The 16,348-nt window shown below is 41.2% G+C and overlaps 3 protein-coding genes and 1 non-coding gene across 4 annotated transcripts; 2 read left to right on the top strand and 2 right to left on the bottom strand.

Moving 5' to 3' along the window:
• Positions 1-4,980: 4,980 nt before the first annotated feature.
• Positions 4,981-5,062, bottom strand: trnal-aag (transfer RNA leucine (anticodon AAG)). The gene has a single exon. It is a non-coding gene; the product is annotated as a tRNA-Leu (tRNA).
• Positions 5,063-5,357: 295 nt separating this feature from the next.
• Positions 5,358-8,237, bottom strand: LOC130438055 (F-box/LRR-repeat protein 12-like). The gene is made up of 4 exons (XM_056769809.1): positions 8,098-8,237; positions 7,662-7,737; positions 6,411-7,129; positions 5,358-6,136 (listed from the first exon to the last, which is right to left on the bottom strand). The coding sequence occupies exons 1-4, from the start codon at positions 8,196-8,198 to the stop codon at positions 5,944-5,946; spliced, it is 1,089 nt and encodes a 362-aa protein (XP_056625787.1). The 5' UTR covers positions 8,199-8,237; the 3' UTR covers positions 5,358-5,943.
• A 748-nt stretch (positions 8,238-8,985) lies between these two features.
• leprotl1 (leptin receptor overlapping transcript like 1) lies at positions 8,986-12,026 on the top strand. The gene is made up of 4 exons (XM_056769638.1): positions 8,986-9,144; positions 10,147-10,222; positions 10,314-10,500; positions 10,734-12,026. Exons 1-4 carry the CDS (start codon positions 9,129-9,131, stop codon positions 10,848-10,850), a joined length of 396 nt encoding a protein of 131 aa, XP_056625616.1. The 5' UTR covers positions 8,986-9,128; the 3' UTR covers positions 10,851-12,026.
• A 2,206-nt stretch (positions 12,027-14,232) lies between these two features.
• LOC130438418 (involucrin) lies at positions 14,233-16,144 on the top strand. Its single transcript, XM_056770326.1, has 6 exons — positions 14,233-14,343; positions 14,426-14,676; positions 15,264-15,464; positions 15,613-15,735; positions 15,855-15,945; positions 16,013-16,144. The coding sequence occupies exons 1-6, from the start codon at positions 14,257-14,259 to the stop codon at positions 16,049-16,051; spliced, it is 792 nt and encodes a 263-aa protein (XP_056626304.1). The 5' UTR covers positions 14,233-14,256; the 3' UTR covers positions 16,052-16,144.
• The last annotated feature ends 204 nt before the right edge of the window (positions 16,145-16,348 follow it).

Below are 16,348 nucleotides of genomic sequence, written 5' to 3'. Positions count from 1 at the left end.
GCGTGGATACAGACGAGGCGTGGATACAGACGAGGCGTGGATACAGACGAGGCGTGGATACACACGAGGCGTGGATACACACGAGGCGTGGATACACACGAGGCGTGGATACACACGAGGCGTGGATACACACGAGGCGTGGATACACACGAGGCGTGGATACACACGAGGCGTGGATACACACGAGGCGTGGATACAGACGAGGCGTGGATACAGACGAGGCGTGGATACAGACGAGGCGTGGATACAGACGAGGCGTGGATACAGACGAGGCGTGGATACAGACGAGGCGTGGATACAGACGAGGCGTGGATACAGACGAGGCGTGGATACAGACGAGGCGTGGATACAGACGAGGCGTGGATACAGACGAGGCGTGGATACAGACGAGGCGTGGATACAGACGAGGCGTGGATACAGACGAGGCGTGGAAACACGCGAGGCGTGGATACAGGCGAGGCGTGGATACACACGAGGCGTGGATACAGACGAGGCGTGGATACAGACGAGGCGTGGATACAGACGAGGCGTGGATACAGACGAGGCGTGGATACAGACGAGGCGTGGATACAGACGAGGCGTGGATACAGACGAGGCGTGGATACAGACGAGGCGTGGATACAGACGAGGCGTGGATACAGACGAGGCGTGGATACAGACGAGGCGTGGATACAGACGAGGCGTGGATACAGACGAGGCGTGGATACAGACGAGGCGTGGATACAGACGAGGCGTGGATACAGACGAGGCGTGGATACAGACGAGGCGTGGATACAGACGAGGCGTGGATACAGACGAGGCGTGGATACAGACGAGGCGTGGATACAGACGAGGCGTGGATACAGACGAGGCGTGGATACAGACGAACAGGTACAGGTACAAGAACAATGCACGAGCACAGGACAATGAACATGAGGACTCTTTATAGGGGAAACAGACAAAGGATCGTTAACAAGAAACAGGTGCTGGGGATTAGCACTGAGGAGAGGCTGACGAGGAACGTGATGTAGGGAACAATGACGAGACACGAGAAAGAACTCTTTCCCATATGAAACCATAGGTTATGCCATGACTCCACTCAAATAACACAAATAAACATGACATGATAGTGGAATCATGACACACATTAAGAGCTGCAACTGTGTTTTCCCTCTACAGTTTACACATCATTTTAAACATGAATTGACAGTTTAACTATTTAATTTGAATTGTGCTTCATTAATAGAGACAATATCCAGTGTAGTCTAAAACATTACACATATTGAACAGTCAAAAATCTAGAACTAGTACTGCAGAATGGTAGTAATAATGCCTGTAACTTCATGACTGTAACTGAGATTGACTATTAATATTTCTTAAAAAGTTTATCGATTATGTCATGAAAAAACGGCTCCCCTCTTATCAATTTTTTGTAAAGATAAAAGTCCTTCATACACTAGAACATGACCAGTTTACACCAGCACAAAGCTTCTACCATGCTTCAAAACCTACCCGACCAGCACATGCTGTTTATCTTTTTAACTTTAGCATATTATTATTTTAATTGAATGTTTATATATTATTAGGAATAAAATGGTTATGTCAGAAGAACTGCCTCAATGTTGTTCATATCCAAAGTTTACCTTAATACGCAGATTAAAACAAAAAGCGCGAGATGGTTAAATTCCAGTTTTATGGATGTGACATAAAAATGCTCAGAGAATTAAATCGTTAGATTATATTGAACCATCTGTTTACAGAGTCTAAACATAAAAAGCCAGCCTTTGAAAACAAATTATATTTTAAAAAAGAGAAATAACAATGTATTATGGATGCGACAAAAAAAGGACGCAGTTTTTGAGAGACGATAAAGTTTGTAGGATTTTTGTGAAATAAAATGCACAAACCTGAAGCAATAACACCCAGTGAATGGAGAAGTGATGCCTCTTTATAGAACATCAAATAGTTACTTTGTATTCATTTTGGGTTAGGGCGTCCATTAATGAGGAATATGTAGTGTTATGGATGTGACAATCAGTGTTGGGTAAATTACTCTGAAAAAGTAATTAATTACTAGTTACTCACTACATATTCAATAGTGTAATTAGATACTGTCCAAATTACTCTGTCCAAAAAGTATTTAGTTACTAATTACTAATTACTTTCTATATCATCAACCTTGATTAGTTAAGTGATTCAAGGATTTAATTCATTCAAATAAATAATATTATTAACTGACCAAAGTATTACAAATGTGAGCACAGATTTTAAAGTTATACTTGAATTTTGATGTCAATTACACTATTGGACACGCATATATTTCACAAAGTATTTAGTTTAAGTACATCAAAAGTAACTGTAATTAAATTACAGAAAACATATGAGTAATCCCTTACTTTACTTTTTCCACGGGAAAAGTAATTAAAATACAGTAACTAATTACTTAGTAACTAGTTACACCCAACACTGGTGACAATCCTGAAAATGGCTCTGACCTGACTTTAAAAAATCATGAACTAAAATTAAAAGAAATGCTTCACAGATTTGAAGAGAGATCTCACATGGGTATCTCAAACACCAAATGTTAAATCTGTGCCATTACGAGAGTAAAAGCTGCTGGGATTTTTTTTTCGTGGTAAGGTAGACATTTTCAAAGAATTGCCCAAATGTTTTTCCCTTCATGTGCTCCGTAGTCCGGTGTACATTGTTTTCAAATGATTGTTTTAAAGTTAGCTGTCTGCCCTGTAGGTTATATTCAATTCAAATTATTTTATTGTTTGTCTGCTGAATATAACGTCACAGTCTCCTGCCTAACTTTTGTCAAGGCTAAGAACAGCTAATATGGTGTTAATTTAGACCACAGAGACCGATTTCAATCATCCAACCAGGCTTCCAAAAATACCGCTTATATTTTCCACACAAATACTAAAAACAAATTACCCAAACACTACTATTATCAGATCAAGCACTAGCTGTAAAGTGTTTGGTACTTCATCTACCTGTCCATGAGACAATCCATCCTTACGTTTCAATTCACCTTCTTATACTAGCCCTATAGTAGTGTGTTTGTGTTGGAACAGTAGGTACTTTTGGTTGCATGATAAAAGAGATCGCACACACTGGGACTGACTAACAGGAAGCAGAAGTGGCCGTTGTTGCCTAGACAACAGTGTGGCCAATAACTGTCACACATCAAAATACATCTCTTCTTTCCGTTTAAGTATTTATACATTCTTTACTTCCTCTGTAATTTTTACTTACATTTGTTCATTAAGTGACGCATCGTAACACTCCTGTCGGTCCCTAGTCCTGTTTTCCCTGTTTTTCCCCAAGGATGTCCTTTCACTACGCTCCCTCACCTGTCCCTCATTGTTTTTGCCTGTGCCTGTTTCTCATCATTGACCAATGACTGTCACAGGCTGTGTCTCGTTTCGTAAGGCTGCGTCCTCTGGAGGTCTCATTTCAAGCCCATCACATCATCAAGGCTGTCTCGTTTCATAAGAGCAGGAGGACACTCTATAGGCACCCGTCTAACATGACCTACTTTCACCAGAATTCAGAGGACACATGAGGTGTTTGCTTAGTTGCTAGAGATAACTTGTCAAATAAGTCTGTTAAAAAGCGTGTTGAATAAACAGCAGCAGCTGCAAATTCAATCAAATATGTGGTGTTTCAATGTAAAGGAATATAAAAAAAGGAGGTCTTGTTTAATTCTAAGTTGAGAATCCTCCGTATACCGCATAGATGATGATACCTCTGGAGGACACAAGGACGCAGCCTTACCAAACAAGACACAGCTTACATGTACCCTCCTGTGTCCATTGTCTGTCCTCCGGTGCGTGCGTGCGTGCGTGCGCGCGTGCGAGAAGATTTACCACCCACATCAGTGAGTTCTGCTCCTCCAGCTGTTGTGATTGGTCAGTTCAGCGCTCAGTGCACGTGAATTCATAAACTTTGGCTTTCAACAATAAACCGTAACAATGACCGTGACCAATAGAGAGGTCTTTCATCCTGATGTGTAAAGAGACCGCCTGATACAGCCTTATTGAAGTACACCTGACTGCAGGCTGCACCTTGATTGACGTCTTTTGGACCAATAGTTTTAAAGAAAAGTAACTCCTCCGCAAGTGTACGGAAGATGATAAGGGTTAACAGTGTTCCGTACAGGCGTGCAATGATGTTCCGCAAAGAGTCCATAACTCGATTTTAACTGCGAAAATGGACATTTAACTGATCCACACAGTTTTGTAATAAACTGTTATATAACTTGATGTATGACATCGTATTAAATATGTGTGAATTTTCTATCGTTGTGTTAACTTTGACTTTTTATGAAAAGTTGGCAATAAAACATCACAATCAACTGAGTTAGTTTAATTTGTTAAAACATGACTATTCATCAATATAACGTAAACATAATAACGACGCTGAATGATGGTCAAACGTCACGTCTGTCTCAGGCTGTGAGTGGAGCCAAGCATCGCCAGCAATCGAAGTTTAAATATTCCCGTTTTCATATTATTCATTTGAAAAAGATTGTAACACTATGAGATGCAAATATTAAATGGAAATGGACGTTTTCTCTGCACTACTTGTGTCCCCCCTTAAGCTGCAGTCTGGGCTGAATGTTCATATTCAAGTGCAGTCGACGCACCGAGCAAACGTAATAAAATATCATTAAAACAAATGTCGGGAGGGTCTTTGTCTTACTCGGGTGTAAAGTAAGGAGAATTAAGGATAACACTGATATATAGTTAATGTATGACACTGAAATATTTATTCAGCTATCAGCGGTAAAAGGTCATATGTACGGGAACATCGTTTTGTACGAAACACAGTTTTCTCACTAAACACTTGGTGTTTCTTGTTTATTAAACTTGCCAAAAAACACATTTGAGTGATGACGTCAGACTCGAAACACCATTGATTTACCGAGAGCCGGTTTGAAAGCCGCGTTATAATGCTTTGGTGGACACACGGTCTAGAAATTGCGAAAAGTTTTGGCAGCGGTGGGATTTGAACCCACGCCTCCGAAGAGACTGGAGCCTTAATCCAGCGCCTTAGACCGCTCGGCCACGCTACCTGAAAGTGAATGCGCATTTTGAGCTATTCCTACGCATGGTACACACAGAGTCTAGACATTAGCTTACATTGCTGTGTAAATGTGCGTATCATCTGTTGGAAGCACAAAAATGCTAGAATACTTTAAATATGAAGCAAAAACATTTATAACCGACTGACACGAAAAAGGCCTCTCATATTTCCACCCCTGCCACAGAACGTTAATTTCTTTCACGAACTAGTAATAATTAGGACTAGAAAGACTTTTTAAATGTGTTGCACCTCGAGGCTGTTATTAATATTAAACACACAAGAAGTAAAACCACAGTAAAAGATGATTTTAATTGTGTCCTAACATAAACACAATAGACAAAAACGGTTTAGGTAAAAAACTATTCTTTATTACGAAAACGATTTTGCCAATCTAATATTTCCACTTTAATTAAACATGTTTCATGTCTGAATCTCATCATCATTGTAAAATGCATTCTGAGTTCTTTGTCATTTTCATTGCTACAAATTTCAGGCAGTACAACAAATACACACATTACAATGTTTTCTTCTTTACAGTAATGAAGATTGCTTAGTTATCAAAAAATAATGCAACAATACAAATAAAGTCCCTGTAACCTTTTACACAAATCAAAATATAATTTCTTTATGCTTTCTTTTGATTCCAAAGTAACGTGGCCACACATGAGATTCACCCTAAACCAACAATTATTAAAACCACAATCAATATTCACAAACAACAACTTTATTACAAGTAAATATTCTAGTCTGCATTTATAAACAGCTCAAAGTCACAGATCTGAAAAACATGTTTTTGTTGTTGTCTGTTAAAAGGCAAACACACATGTGTGTGAAGTCTGTGCAGTATAATTGTGTGTGTGTGTGTGTGTGTCAGTCATTGTTTACAGTGACTGTGCATCTGTTGACACACACGGTGCATCGGGGGAGCAGTTGACATAACACACGTCTAAACTTCATCACAGGATCATCTTCACTCTTCAGTCCGTCCGTCTCCTCCTCTCTCACCTCATCCTCTATAAACTCCACCTCACTGAACTCCAGCATGCGCAGCTGTGACAGACACCTGCGCAGTCAACATGACACGTCATATAACAGATAAAAGATCAATCCTTTCAGAAAAATTTACTGTGTAAATTGTTGTGTGGTGTGACATGAAAAATACTGAGAAGAGAAAAACTAATCACAGAAACCTTATAACTAAAATATACTGGCAGTATTTAACTGTGATCTGTTATCAAAAACATCCTAACTTGTAAAAATGTCAAATGAAAAGTGCTTAAAGACACAGTCCAGTCGCAGCATCAAAACATTTAGACTTTTTCAACTCGATAGCTCACCTGCAGCTCTTGAGAACCATCACTTGCGCCAATCTGCACGTGTGCAGACGCAATGAGCGCAGGTCTGGCAGACGGCCGACAGACAGCAGACCAGGACCGACCTCTTTACCGCCCAAACCCAGACCCTCCAGACCGGGCCAGCCCCCACCGAGACCCAGCGCTACCATCTGAGTCCGCTTAGATGTCTCCAGCTCCAGGTGTGTAAGGTGGCTGAGCGACTGCACCCCGGGTGGAACACAGCCCTTCAGACCGGCTACAGTCACGCGGATCAGATCCCTCAGCTCCAGGTGTCTCAGGTGAGGCCACGAGCAGAGACTCCGCAGGTGCTGGTCAGAAAAGGACGGTACAGTATTGAGAACGAGCGTCTGTATGGCCACGCTCCGGCTGGCGGATGAAGGCGCTTCGTTTTCTGTGGCAGTTCTGTCTGTTTCTGATCCAGAGGGATTCTGGGTAAAGAAAGCAGGCGGGACTTCACAATGATGCAGTTCCAGCACCTGTAAAGTAGGGGGCAGCAGAGAGCAGCTGTGTAAGCCACGCAGGTCTGTGTGCAGCAGGCACAGTCTGCGCAGACGAGGGCACTTGGAGGTCAGACCCTGCAGCCACGGTTCTGTGAGGAAGGCACCGCCACGTGCAGACAGCAGCAGACCGCGCAGACGCAGATATCGCAGGCCACGACCCAGATACTGACGCAGCAGAATCCACAGCACTCGAGATGTCACCTATTCAGTGTAGACACACACACACAAATAACAAACAACTGAATGGATGAGCGGGTTGTGCAAAGTTAAAATGGATATCCAATCCAACCTTTGTGTTTCAGTAAAAACAGATAAGCTCTCATTACAGGAGTAGTTCATTTTCTAAAAAAATGTTGATGATAATTTATTCACCCTCATGTCATCAAAGATGTTTATGTGTTTGTTTCTTTAGTGGAAAAGAAATGAAGGTTTTTGATGAAAACACTGCAGGATCGCAGAACAGAGCAGAGCGAGCATTTGTGTTATGAAGCATATACAATTATATATTTTTTGAAAATGAGCAATGATTTCTCTAGATAAGACCTTTATTCATGTTCTGGTGGTTTAAAGCCCTTTGAAGCTGCACTGAAACTGTCACTTTGACCTTCAAGCGTTTGGAGTTCATTGAAGTCACTATATGGATGTTTTCATCTTAAACCTTCATTTCTTTTTCACTACAGAAACAAACAAAACAAAGGTGAAACTTTACAGTAAAGATAAATGAACTTCTCACCCCTTTCCATGAGGACAGATCAACATAACGCCACAATCTCTGATCCTTCACCAGCTGCTTCCAGCGTCTGCACACCCTAAACACACACACGCACGCACCCACCCACACACACACACACACACACACACACACACACACACACACACACACACACACACACACACACACACACACACACACGAACACACACACACACACACACACACACACACACACGAACACAAACACACACACACGAACACACACACACACACATATATATATTAAAAGGGGAACGCGCATGACGTACATCAACACACGCAAATGCTCAACACACATTAATGCGGGTACGTATACACACAGATCTGAGTGAAGATCATCATGTACTACATTTATCAAGTATGCTTTCCAAAACAATCACTCGTATATTTAAAAACAGCCACCGTATGCTTCGTACCTGGAGCTGCGCACGAGTTCTCGCACATTTAAATAAGATAAAATGTCAATTAAAATGTTTTCCGGGAAACACTCCAGACTCGCGCATCTAACAGCGGCCATGACAGCCCGGATGGTTCGGCAGAAGAACTGCGCAGTCTGACTGCGGTGTGACGTCACAGATGACTGCAGCTCATCTCTGGAGAATCCGTGAGATATCTTTTCTTTGATTGTTCATATTAAAACTGTTTTGAATTCACGTCATTTTTTATTTGAATTAAATCGAACTTTATGATGAAACCTTTATTTTTGTACGAAATACATTTGATTTTAAAAGTACAATATATCTTCTGGTACAAGTTTTTATTTTATTTTGGTAAACATCACATTGATGTGACAAAATGTCTGTAAGCCAAGTTTTGAACAGTTTGTAAAATAAATTAAACAGTACAGACATACTTTAAGCAATATGAAGGATAAAAAGGCACTATGTTATTTTATTCTATGAACTTATCCCCCCCTTACATAAATACATTTTTGCAAATTTTGTACACTTCTGTACAATAATTAATAATAACAAATAAGACAGCTCAGTGCGTTTTGTAATGGGTCAAAGTCGCCTTCATATTGTAGAAGTCAAGACTGTCTTATAAACACACAGCACATGTTACATGTTAACAGAAAGCTGCGCTGATTTTCTGCATAAAAAGCACAATAACGTTATCAGTGGTCTTGTTCAAAAGATTCAAAAAGCAAGTTAGACTTCACTAGATGTGTAGAGTGATGAGGACTTGTGAAGACTGGTCGTGTCAGTTAGTAATTTAACTTAATTTTGGTTTAATAACTGTGGAGACGTCACAAACTGAGACGTTTATAAAGCTCGTCCTCAACAAAATGGTGGCACAGCTGAACCACAGTTTCAGTGGCTGGTTTTCCGGTTACCGGAAGTTCTCGTGTTAAGCGCACGCGCAGTGCGGAGGCTTATCAGCGCGAGGAGTTTCTTCACATCGTTATTGTTAAATCTGTTAATTGTTGTGTTTATAAATCTACGCCATGGCGGGAATTAAAGGTAAGCAGCGCGTGTGTTTCCGGTATGTGTGTGTTGTGATGACGCGGAACTATTTCTATTAGCGGTCGCAGATTTATATAAACACACATCCCCCCCCCCACACACACACACACACACACACACACACAATATATTTATATTTATCTGTGAGTATAACACTTCAAACAGAGTGTGTAGGAGATCATTTGTATTAAAATTCATAAACACTAATGCATTTGGATATATCAGGGAGTGTACCATTGTCTCCTTTCTTTCTTTCTTTCTTTCCTTCCTTCTTTCTCTTTCCTTTCTTTCTTCTTTCTTTCTTTCCTTCCTTCTTTCTCTTTTCCTTTCTTTCTTTCTTTCTTTCCTTCCTTCTTTCTCTTTTCCTTTCATTCTTTATTTCTGACTTTCTTTCTCTTTTCCACATAGTTAAACTGTATACAAATAATAAACAATCCACCAACAAACATACGCGTAGTTGCTACACTTTTACTTTAATAACCCATGGTTGACTATTTAAGTGCAGTTCATCTGCATTCTTTCTGATTTGATATATGTGACCCTGGATCACAAAACCAGTCTTAAGGAGCTCGGGAACATTTTTAGTAAAAGACAAAAACACATTGTATGGATCAAATTTATCTTTTTATTTTTCTTTTATGCCAAAAATCTTTAGGATATTAAGTAAAGATCATGTTCCATGAAGATATTTTGTAAATTTCCTGCCTTAAATATATAAAAACTTTATTTTAGTGAGTGGATGGTCTGCTACAGTGCCTCTGATTCACAACTTCAAAGACAATTTTCTCAATATTTAGATTCTTTTGCACTCTCAGATTCCAGAGTGTTAACGTTTGTATCTCAGTCAGATATTGTCCTATTCTAACAACTCATACATCAATTTATTTAGCTTTCAGATTATCTCAATTTCAAATCTCAATTGACACATAAAACTGCTTTTGTGTTCCAGAGTCACATATTTGTATTATAATTCATTTTTGACATGTTTGTGTGTTTCAGCTCTCATCAGTTTGTCTTTTGGAGGAGCGATTGGACTGATGTTCCTCATGCTGGGCTGCGCTCTGCCCACGTATAAGTGAGTTTCATGTCCTCCTCATTTTTCTGTTCCTTCCCATAATGTGTTGATGTTGTTAACGTGTGTGTGCGTGTGTGTGTTTTGTGCGCAGTGCATACTGGCCTCTGTTCCTGCTCTTCTTCTACATTCTGTCACCCATCCCTCACTGCATCTCTCGCCGTGTGGTGGAGGACACTGACTCGGCCAGTAATGCCTGTAAAGAGCTGGCCATATTCCTCACCACGGGCATCGTCGTGTCCGCCTTCGGGCTGCCCATCATATTCGCTCGTGCTAGTGTGGTAAATATCAAAGCCTTTGTGTTAAAGAATCACTTCACCCAGAGATGACATTCATGCCTTCGAAAGAGAAACGTAAAACGAGAGTGTCTTATAGCATTGCATAATAGAAACCTAAACAACATTTTCTGCTTTTGTAAATGAAGAGAGAAAGTGTTGTTTATTATTGCTGTATGGCCTGTCAGAGGTGTCCGATGGTTTCTGTGTGATTTGTTCTGAATATTGAATGTTTTCAGATCGCCTGGGGAGCCTGTGCGCTCGTTCTGACGGGAAACATCGTCATCTTCGCCACCATCATGGGCTTTTTCCTGGTGTTCGGCTCCAACGATGATTTCAGTTGGCAGCAGTGGTGAAGCGTCGGGACTCTTTCTCATTCTGACACTGAAGTTTCTTTTACTCTGACATTATTATGCTTTTTATTTATAAACGCCGCCCATCCATAGACGCAAGAAATCTGTGCAATAATTTTCTTCATGTCAGATTCATCTGACCTCAGATAGGCATGGGTTTTGTTTGCTTGTTTATGTTCATAGGCAAGTCCTTTCTCTTTTCTTGCACATGTGCTCTATGAATTCAGGTGGTCGAACAAAAACACTGACAACATCCACGTTTCGTGTAGTCCAATCCTCTCGTTTCCAGCATGATGATATTAGAACAAATTACTGCTTTTGTCCAAACATTGGTGTAAAACTGCTCTTCAGCCAGAAACGCTCCGATCAGAAGTGCCTGTGAGTTCAGGACCTGATTGAGACCATCTTCATCTGCTATGCAGCACTGATGTTATTGTTACCAACCTTTTTTCCTTTTGAGTTCAGATGTTATTTATTCATTTGTTAGCTTTTCACTGATTGTATTCAGCGGTTCATTGTAGAATTGAGATTAATACGCTGATTCCTGTATGTCATGTTAACTTGAATGATTCTGTTCTGTTTTATTTTTAACTTGCATACTGACGCATTAAGAGTCTTGAGAAGATGTTGGTTCTCCAGAAATGAAGGATTCTATTTATTCACCAAAGGAGGAAAAACCGTAACCATTAATCTGCTAACTATCAACACATAAAGGCAGAGTGTTCATTTGTTTTAGTTGTAGACTAACTCGTATTCACTCAGTTTAGCAGACATCCTCATCAGCTCAAATCTAAAGACAAGATCATGTGAACGTCACGTGAGCGCCTTCAAAACTAATCTGGACGTCGTGAGTGTGCAGAGAGTCATAATGAAATGAATCTTGGCCTTGTTTATATGTTCCTCGTCTCATTGGTTCAGGTTTTCATCCAATGTAATAACTTGCTCTCCGTCTCACCAATCTGTCATATATGTCGTCCCTTCCCAAACAGACGATTTCCCATCATCTGGAGAATTCCCAAGTTTCAAATCAAATATGTCAGTTAAATGGGTCGTCATCAGTGTTTCATGTTGAGTTATGTTCTATCACAGTCTTTGCAGAAATGACAGAAGGAACATTGTGACTTTTCTCCTTTGTCTTTTTTTAATAAATTTCATTTTTGAAAAAATCTTCTCACTTAACCTGTTGTCATTGATGAGATCAAAGCTCTTTCTACTCAATCATTTATGTCAAAGAAATCATTAAATGAAAGATGATGATAAATCCCTCGGGCAGGTTTTTTCTCTCTGAATTTATGGAATGTGTTTTGGGTCACGGCCCGCTCCAACATGCCTGTGTTCCACCTTATCAAACTATTTAGTTATATTTCATGAATAATTCACATACTTGAGTATTTCACAAAAACTTATTCAGATCACATTCACTCCAAAATCAAAAAGAAATACAGTAATACCAACCACATATTGCATAAAGATACAACAGCATTGTTCTAGGATTGTTGAGGTGCTACATTACTTTTTTCTTCTTTTATATTTTCATCAGTTTGAAGTTTTATTATGATGTATATGTGCATTACTCTTCTAAAAATATGTTTTTCTTTTGTTGTGGTTTTGTGTAATGTCAGACTTTGCTGAATGAACTGACTGTTAGTTCTGTGTTTATGTATGAGGTTGAATATTTAAAGAGACAGAGCGATATTTATCACCTTGGAGTGAAAGAAACCTGCGGTCATGTTTTCAGAGCAGCAGTGACGGACTGAGATCACAACACTTCTGTGGTTATGAGGAGATTTTTGAGAGTTCACAGAGATGAAGATTATGGTCAGATTCAATATCTCACTGCCAAATGCATCCGACTGTCTCAAGAGAAAGGTAATAATGTGCTGAAAGACATTTAACTGTGATGGCAACTAAGTTTAGATGAATATAAGATGACTGTTTTTGGCACAAGTTGTTTTAAAAGGATAATACTGCAGCGAGCCCAGCAGGAATGTTCCAGTTCTTATGTTGCTATATGTCACAATTCATCATTTCATGTTTGTTTAGTTTAATTTTCTATTTCATTATGTCCACATTCAAGAGGCTTCTGTGATAGAAATGTATTGTTCTTATCATACTGCAGTGACATGACTGCAAGGTACTCACAGTTTCATTGCTCATTTAAATCAGGTATACTATTTTACTATTTTAAAGGCTTTTTTATACGCAAAGTTTCTACACAGAGTGTAAGCTAAGAGTGTGTCAAATGCAGTGTATGCGATTGCGTGTGTTGCTGCAGTGCTGCGACATGTGCAGCAAGTGTAGCCGGTGTTGTGGCAAGTTTAGCATGTGTGTTGATGCAGTGTTGTTGCGTTATTGCGACAAGTGCAACATGAATTGCTGCAGTTTTGCGACGAGCGCTGCATGTGTGTTGTGGCAAGCGCAAATTGTATGTTTCAGCAGTGTTTCCGCCATATCACGACAAGTCCAACTTGTGTATTGCTCCAGTGTTGCGACGAGCGCAGCTTGTGAGTTGATGCAGTGTTGTTGCAGTATTGCGACAAGTGCAACATATGAATTGCTCCAGTGTTGCGAGGAGCGCAGCATGTGTGTTGTGCCAAGCGCAACTTGTATCATGTATGTTTCAGCAGTGTTGCCGCCATATCACGACAAGTCCAACTTGTGTATTGCTCCAGTGTTGCGACGAGCGCAGCATGTGAGTTGATGCAGTGTTGTTGCAGTATTGCGACAAGTGCAACATATGAATTGCTCCAGTGTTGCGAGGAGCGCAGCATATGTGTTGTGGCAAGCGCAACGTGTATCATGTATGTTTCAGTAGTGTTGCCTCTGTATCACGACAAGTGCAACTTGTGTATTGCTGCAGTGTTGCGACGAGTGCAGCATGTGTGTTGCGGTGAGTATGCAGTTTGTGTTGTATCGAGCGTAGCATCTGTGTGTGTTGCTGCAGTATTGCGATAAGCTCAACATGTCTATTATTGCGGCGAGTGCAGCATGTGTGTTGCGGCAGTGTTGTGGTGAGTGCAGTGTGCGGTGGTGTTGCAGCGTTGTTGTGGCCAGCGCAGCATTTGTTTTGCCCAGCGCAGCATGTGTTTCGTCCAGCGTAGCATGTGTTTCGCCCAGCGCAGCATGTCTTGCGACGAGAGCCACGTTTGTGTTGTTGCAGTGTTGTGGCAAGTGCCATGTGTGTTGCTGCAGTGTTGCGATGAGTGCAGAGTGCAGGTTGCGGAGGTTTTGTGGCGTGTGTGCTGCTGCAGTGTTGCAGCAGTGTTGCAGTGAGCATCAGTAATGTAGGCTGCCTGTGTGTGTGTCTGTGTGTGTGTGTGTGTGTGTGTTTGTGTGCATGTGTGTTGAAGCTGTGTTGCAGCGAGAACTGCTCGTGTGCAGTGAGAGGCAGCAGGCTCTACAGGCAGAGATGGAGAATCTGTCGTTGCGCTTGTATCATAAAGAGCAGCTGTATGTTGAGTTGAGCATCAAATATGAACAACTGCTGCAGCAGCAGGTACTTTCTTACCCAAAATTAAACGTTATTATTATAAACAGTATCAAAGTTTTTCTTATCATAAACACTGTCTGAGGTACAGAGTGATGTCATGCAGCAGCATGGAGTGTCTGTGACAGAGGACAGGTCACTGCTGTGTCTGCAGCTGGAGCAGATGAGCTGTGGTTTACAGCAGCTGCAGGGCTCAGAGACACAGCTGGTGGGCCTGGTGGACGAGCTGCATCAGGAGGCCCAGCTCAAAGCTCAGCAGTCGGAGGTTCTGGAGATGAAGCTCTATGAGGAGGTGCAGTCAAAGTTACAGCTCACAGAAGACTTACAAATGCAATTAAACAGGTGAGAAATCCAAGAGTCAACACAACAATCCTGCTGTCTGTGGTCTACAGCGTCAGTTACCTCTTCATATTACTCAAATAATGCTCCTTACAAGAGACTCGAGCAACAGCAAATTGATAAGGAAGATTTCCCGTCAGTAGTTTTTGGTATTGAAGAAGTCGTCCAGAAGAGTTTTCTGATAAGCAGCAGCATGAGTACAGCTACTGTCCTCTAAAAATCAAAGGTAGCGGGGTTATGATGCCAAGGACCCTCAAATATGAGGAACATTCTGTGAGAGGCTCCTTCCTTAAATATCTATCATCTTGATATTTATTTGTAATGAAACAATTCAACTGTGTACAGTATGATGAAGTGTGATATTGCACTAGAAATATAAAGGATGGAAAGTATTTAGAATGGAAGGAGACACAAACACTTAATATTGTAGTGTCAACACAATCATGTTTGTTATCACTTTAAATGGTTTGCTTGCCGTTTTCCACTCTGCAATGGGGGGACCCTTGAGTTCAGTTTGTAAACCCCTGTTAGAGAGCTGGAGAAGACCACTGTGTCAGGTCATCCTCATGAGTGTTTTTGTGATCCGCCAGTAAATCACTGGAGCTGGAGGAGCTGCAGATGTCCCATGATGCTTTGCAGCAGGACCTGTGTGACCAGAGCATCGCCCACCAGAGGACGATAGAGAACCTGCAGCGAAAGAACACAGAGAGTCTCCACAAACTCCAAGAGACGGCCGGACAGTTTGAGCAAATGTGTGAGCAGCAGCGCCAGTGGATGAGCTGTGTGAAGAGGTTCATTTATTCATCTCCACATATTATATCAAGATTACCACTGTTCACTTCCTGTAGATGTAAACTCACATTGTGTGTGGATGTTGTGCGTGATGTGCGTGTGTGTTATGTGTTGTGTGTCTGTGTGTGTGTGTGCGTCTGTGTGTAGGTTTAAAGAGTGTCTGTCAGGTGAGAAGGAGTCCCTGGAGCTGCAGGTGAACAGCTTACAGATGGAACTGGACGCGGTCAGGAGAACTCTTTGTCCAGATCATCTCACAGACACATGCAGCCGGTCTCTGTTCTCTTCATAAACGTGTCTTACATCATTCTGCTGATGAAACTTCATCAAACAATGTTTAGGGAAAATCTGTGTCATTATATTTAAATATGTCATATGTCTTGTCCTCACAGATGGGATGTTGAGGAGTCTGATCTCCAAACTGAGGTCCTCCGATGGAAAACTCTGTATGAAGACCTGCTTAACAAAGTCCCCAAACATCAGGTACACACAAACACTTGTACACACGTGTGCACACACACAGTTTTAATATGTTGTCTGGTGTTTTCAGGCGCAGCGGTCAGTGGATGGAAACCTTGAGCCCCCGTGAGAATCCAAACACAGTCAACAGCTTCATTGTGACCCGAACATGAGTCACACACACACACACACACACACACACAACCCCAGAATATCAGTTTCTGAACTTAACCACTGCTGTCTGATGAATATGATGGATCTTTGTAAAATAAATAGTAAATCAGGAGAAAAAAATCATTGGTATGTTGTGAGGGTGTGTGTGTGTGTGTGTGTGTGTGTGTGTTTGAGAGTGTGTCCAGTAGAGGGTGTGATGTCTCAGTAAACTGAGGCTGTGTGTGCATCAGCAGTGTGTGTGTTTTACACACGT

This window comes from Triplophysa dalaica, chromosome 16 (assembly GCF_015846415.1).
Source record: "Triplophysa dalaica isolate WHDGS20190420 chromosome 16, ASM1584641v1, whole genome shotgun sequence".
Taxonomy (NCBI): Eukaryota; Metazoa; Chordata; class Actinopteri; order Cypriniformes; family Nemacheilidae; genus Triplophysa; species Triplophysa dalaica.
Note: the sequence above shows the minus strand (reverse complement) of the source record. Positions and strands in the feature narration are given on the sequence as shown.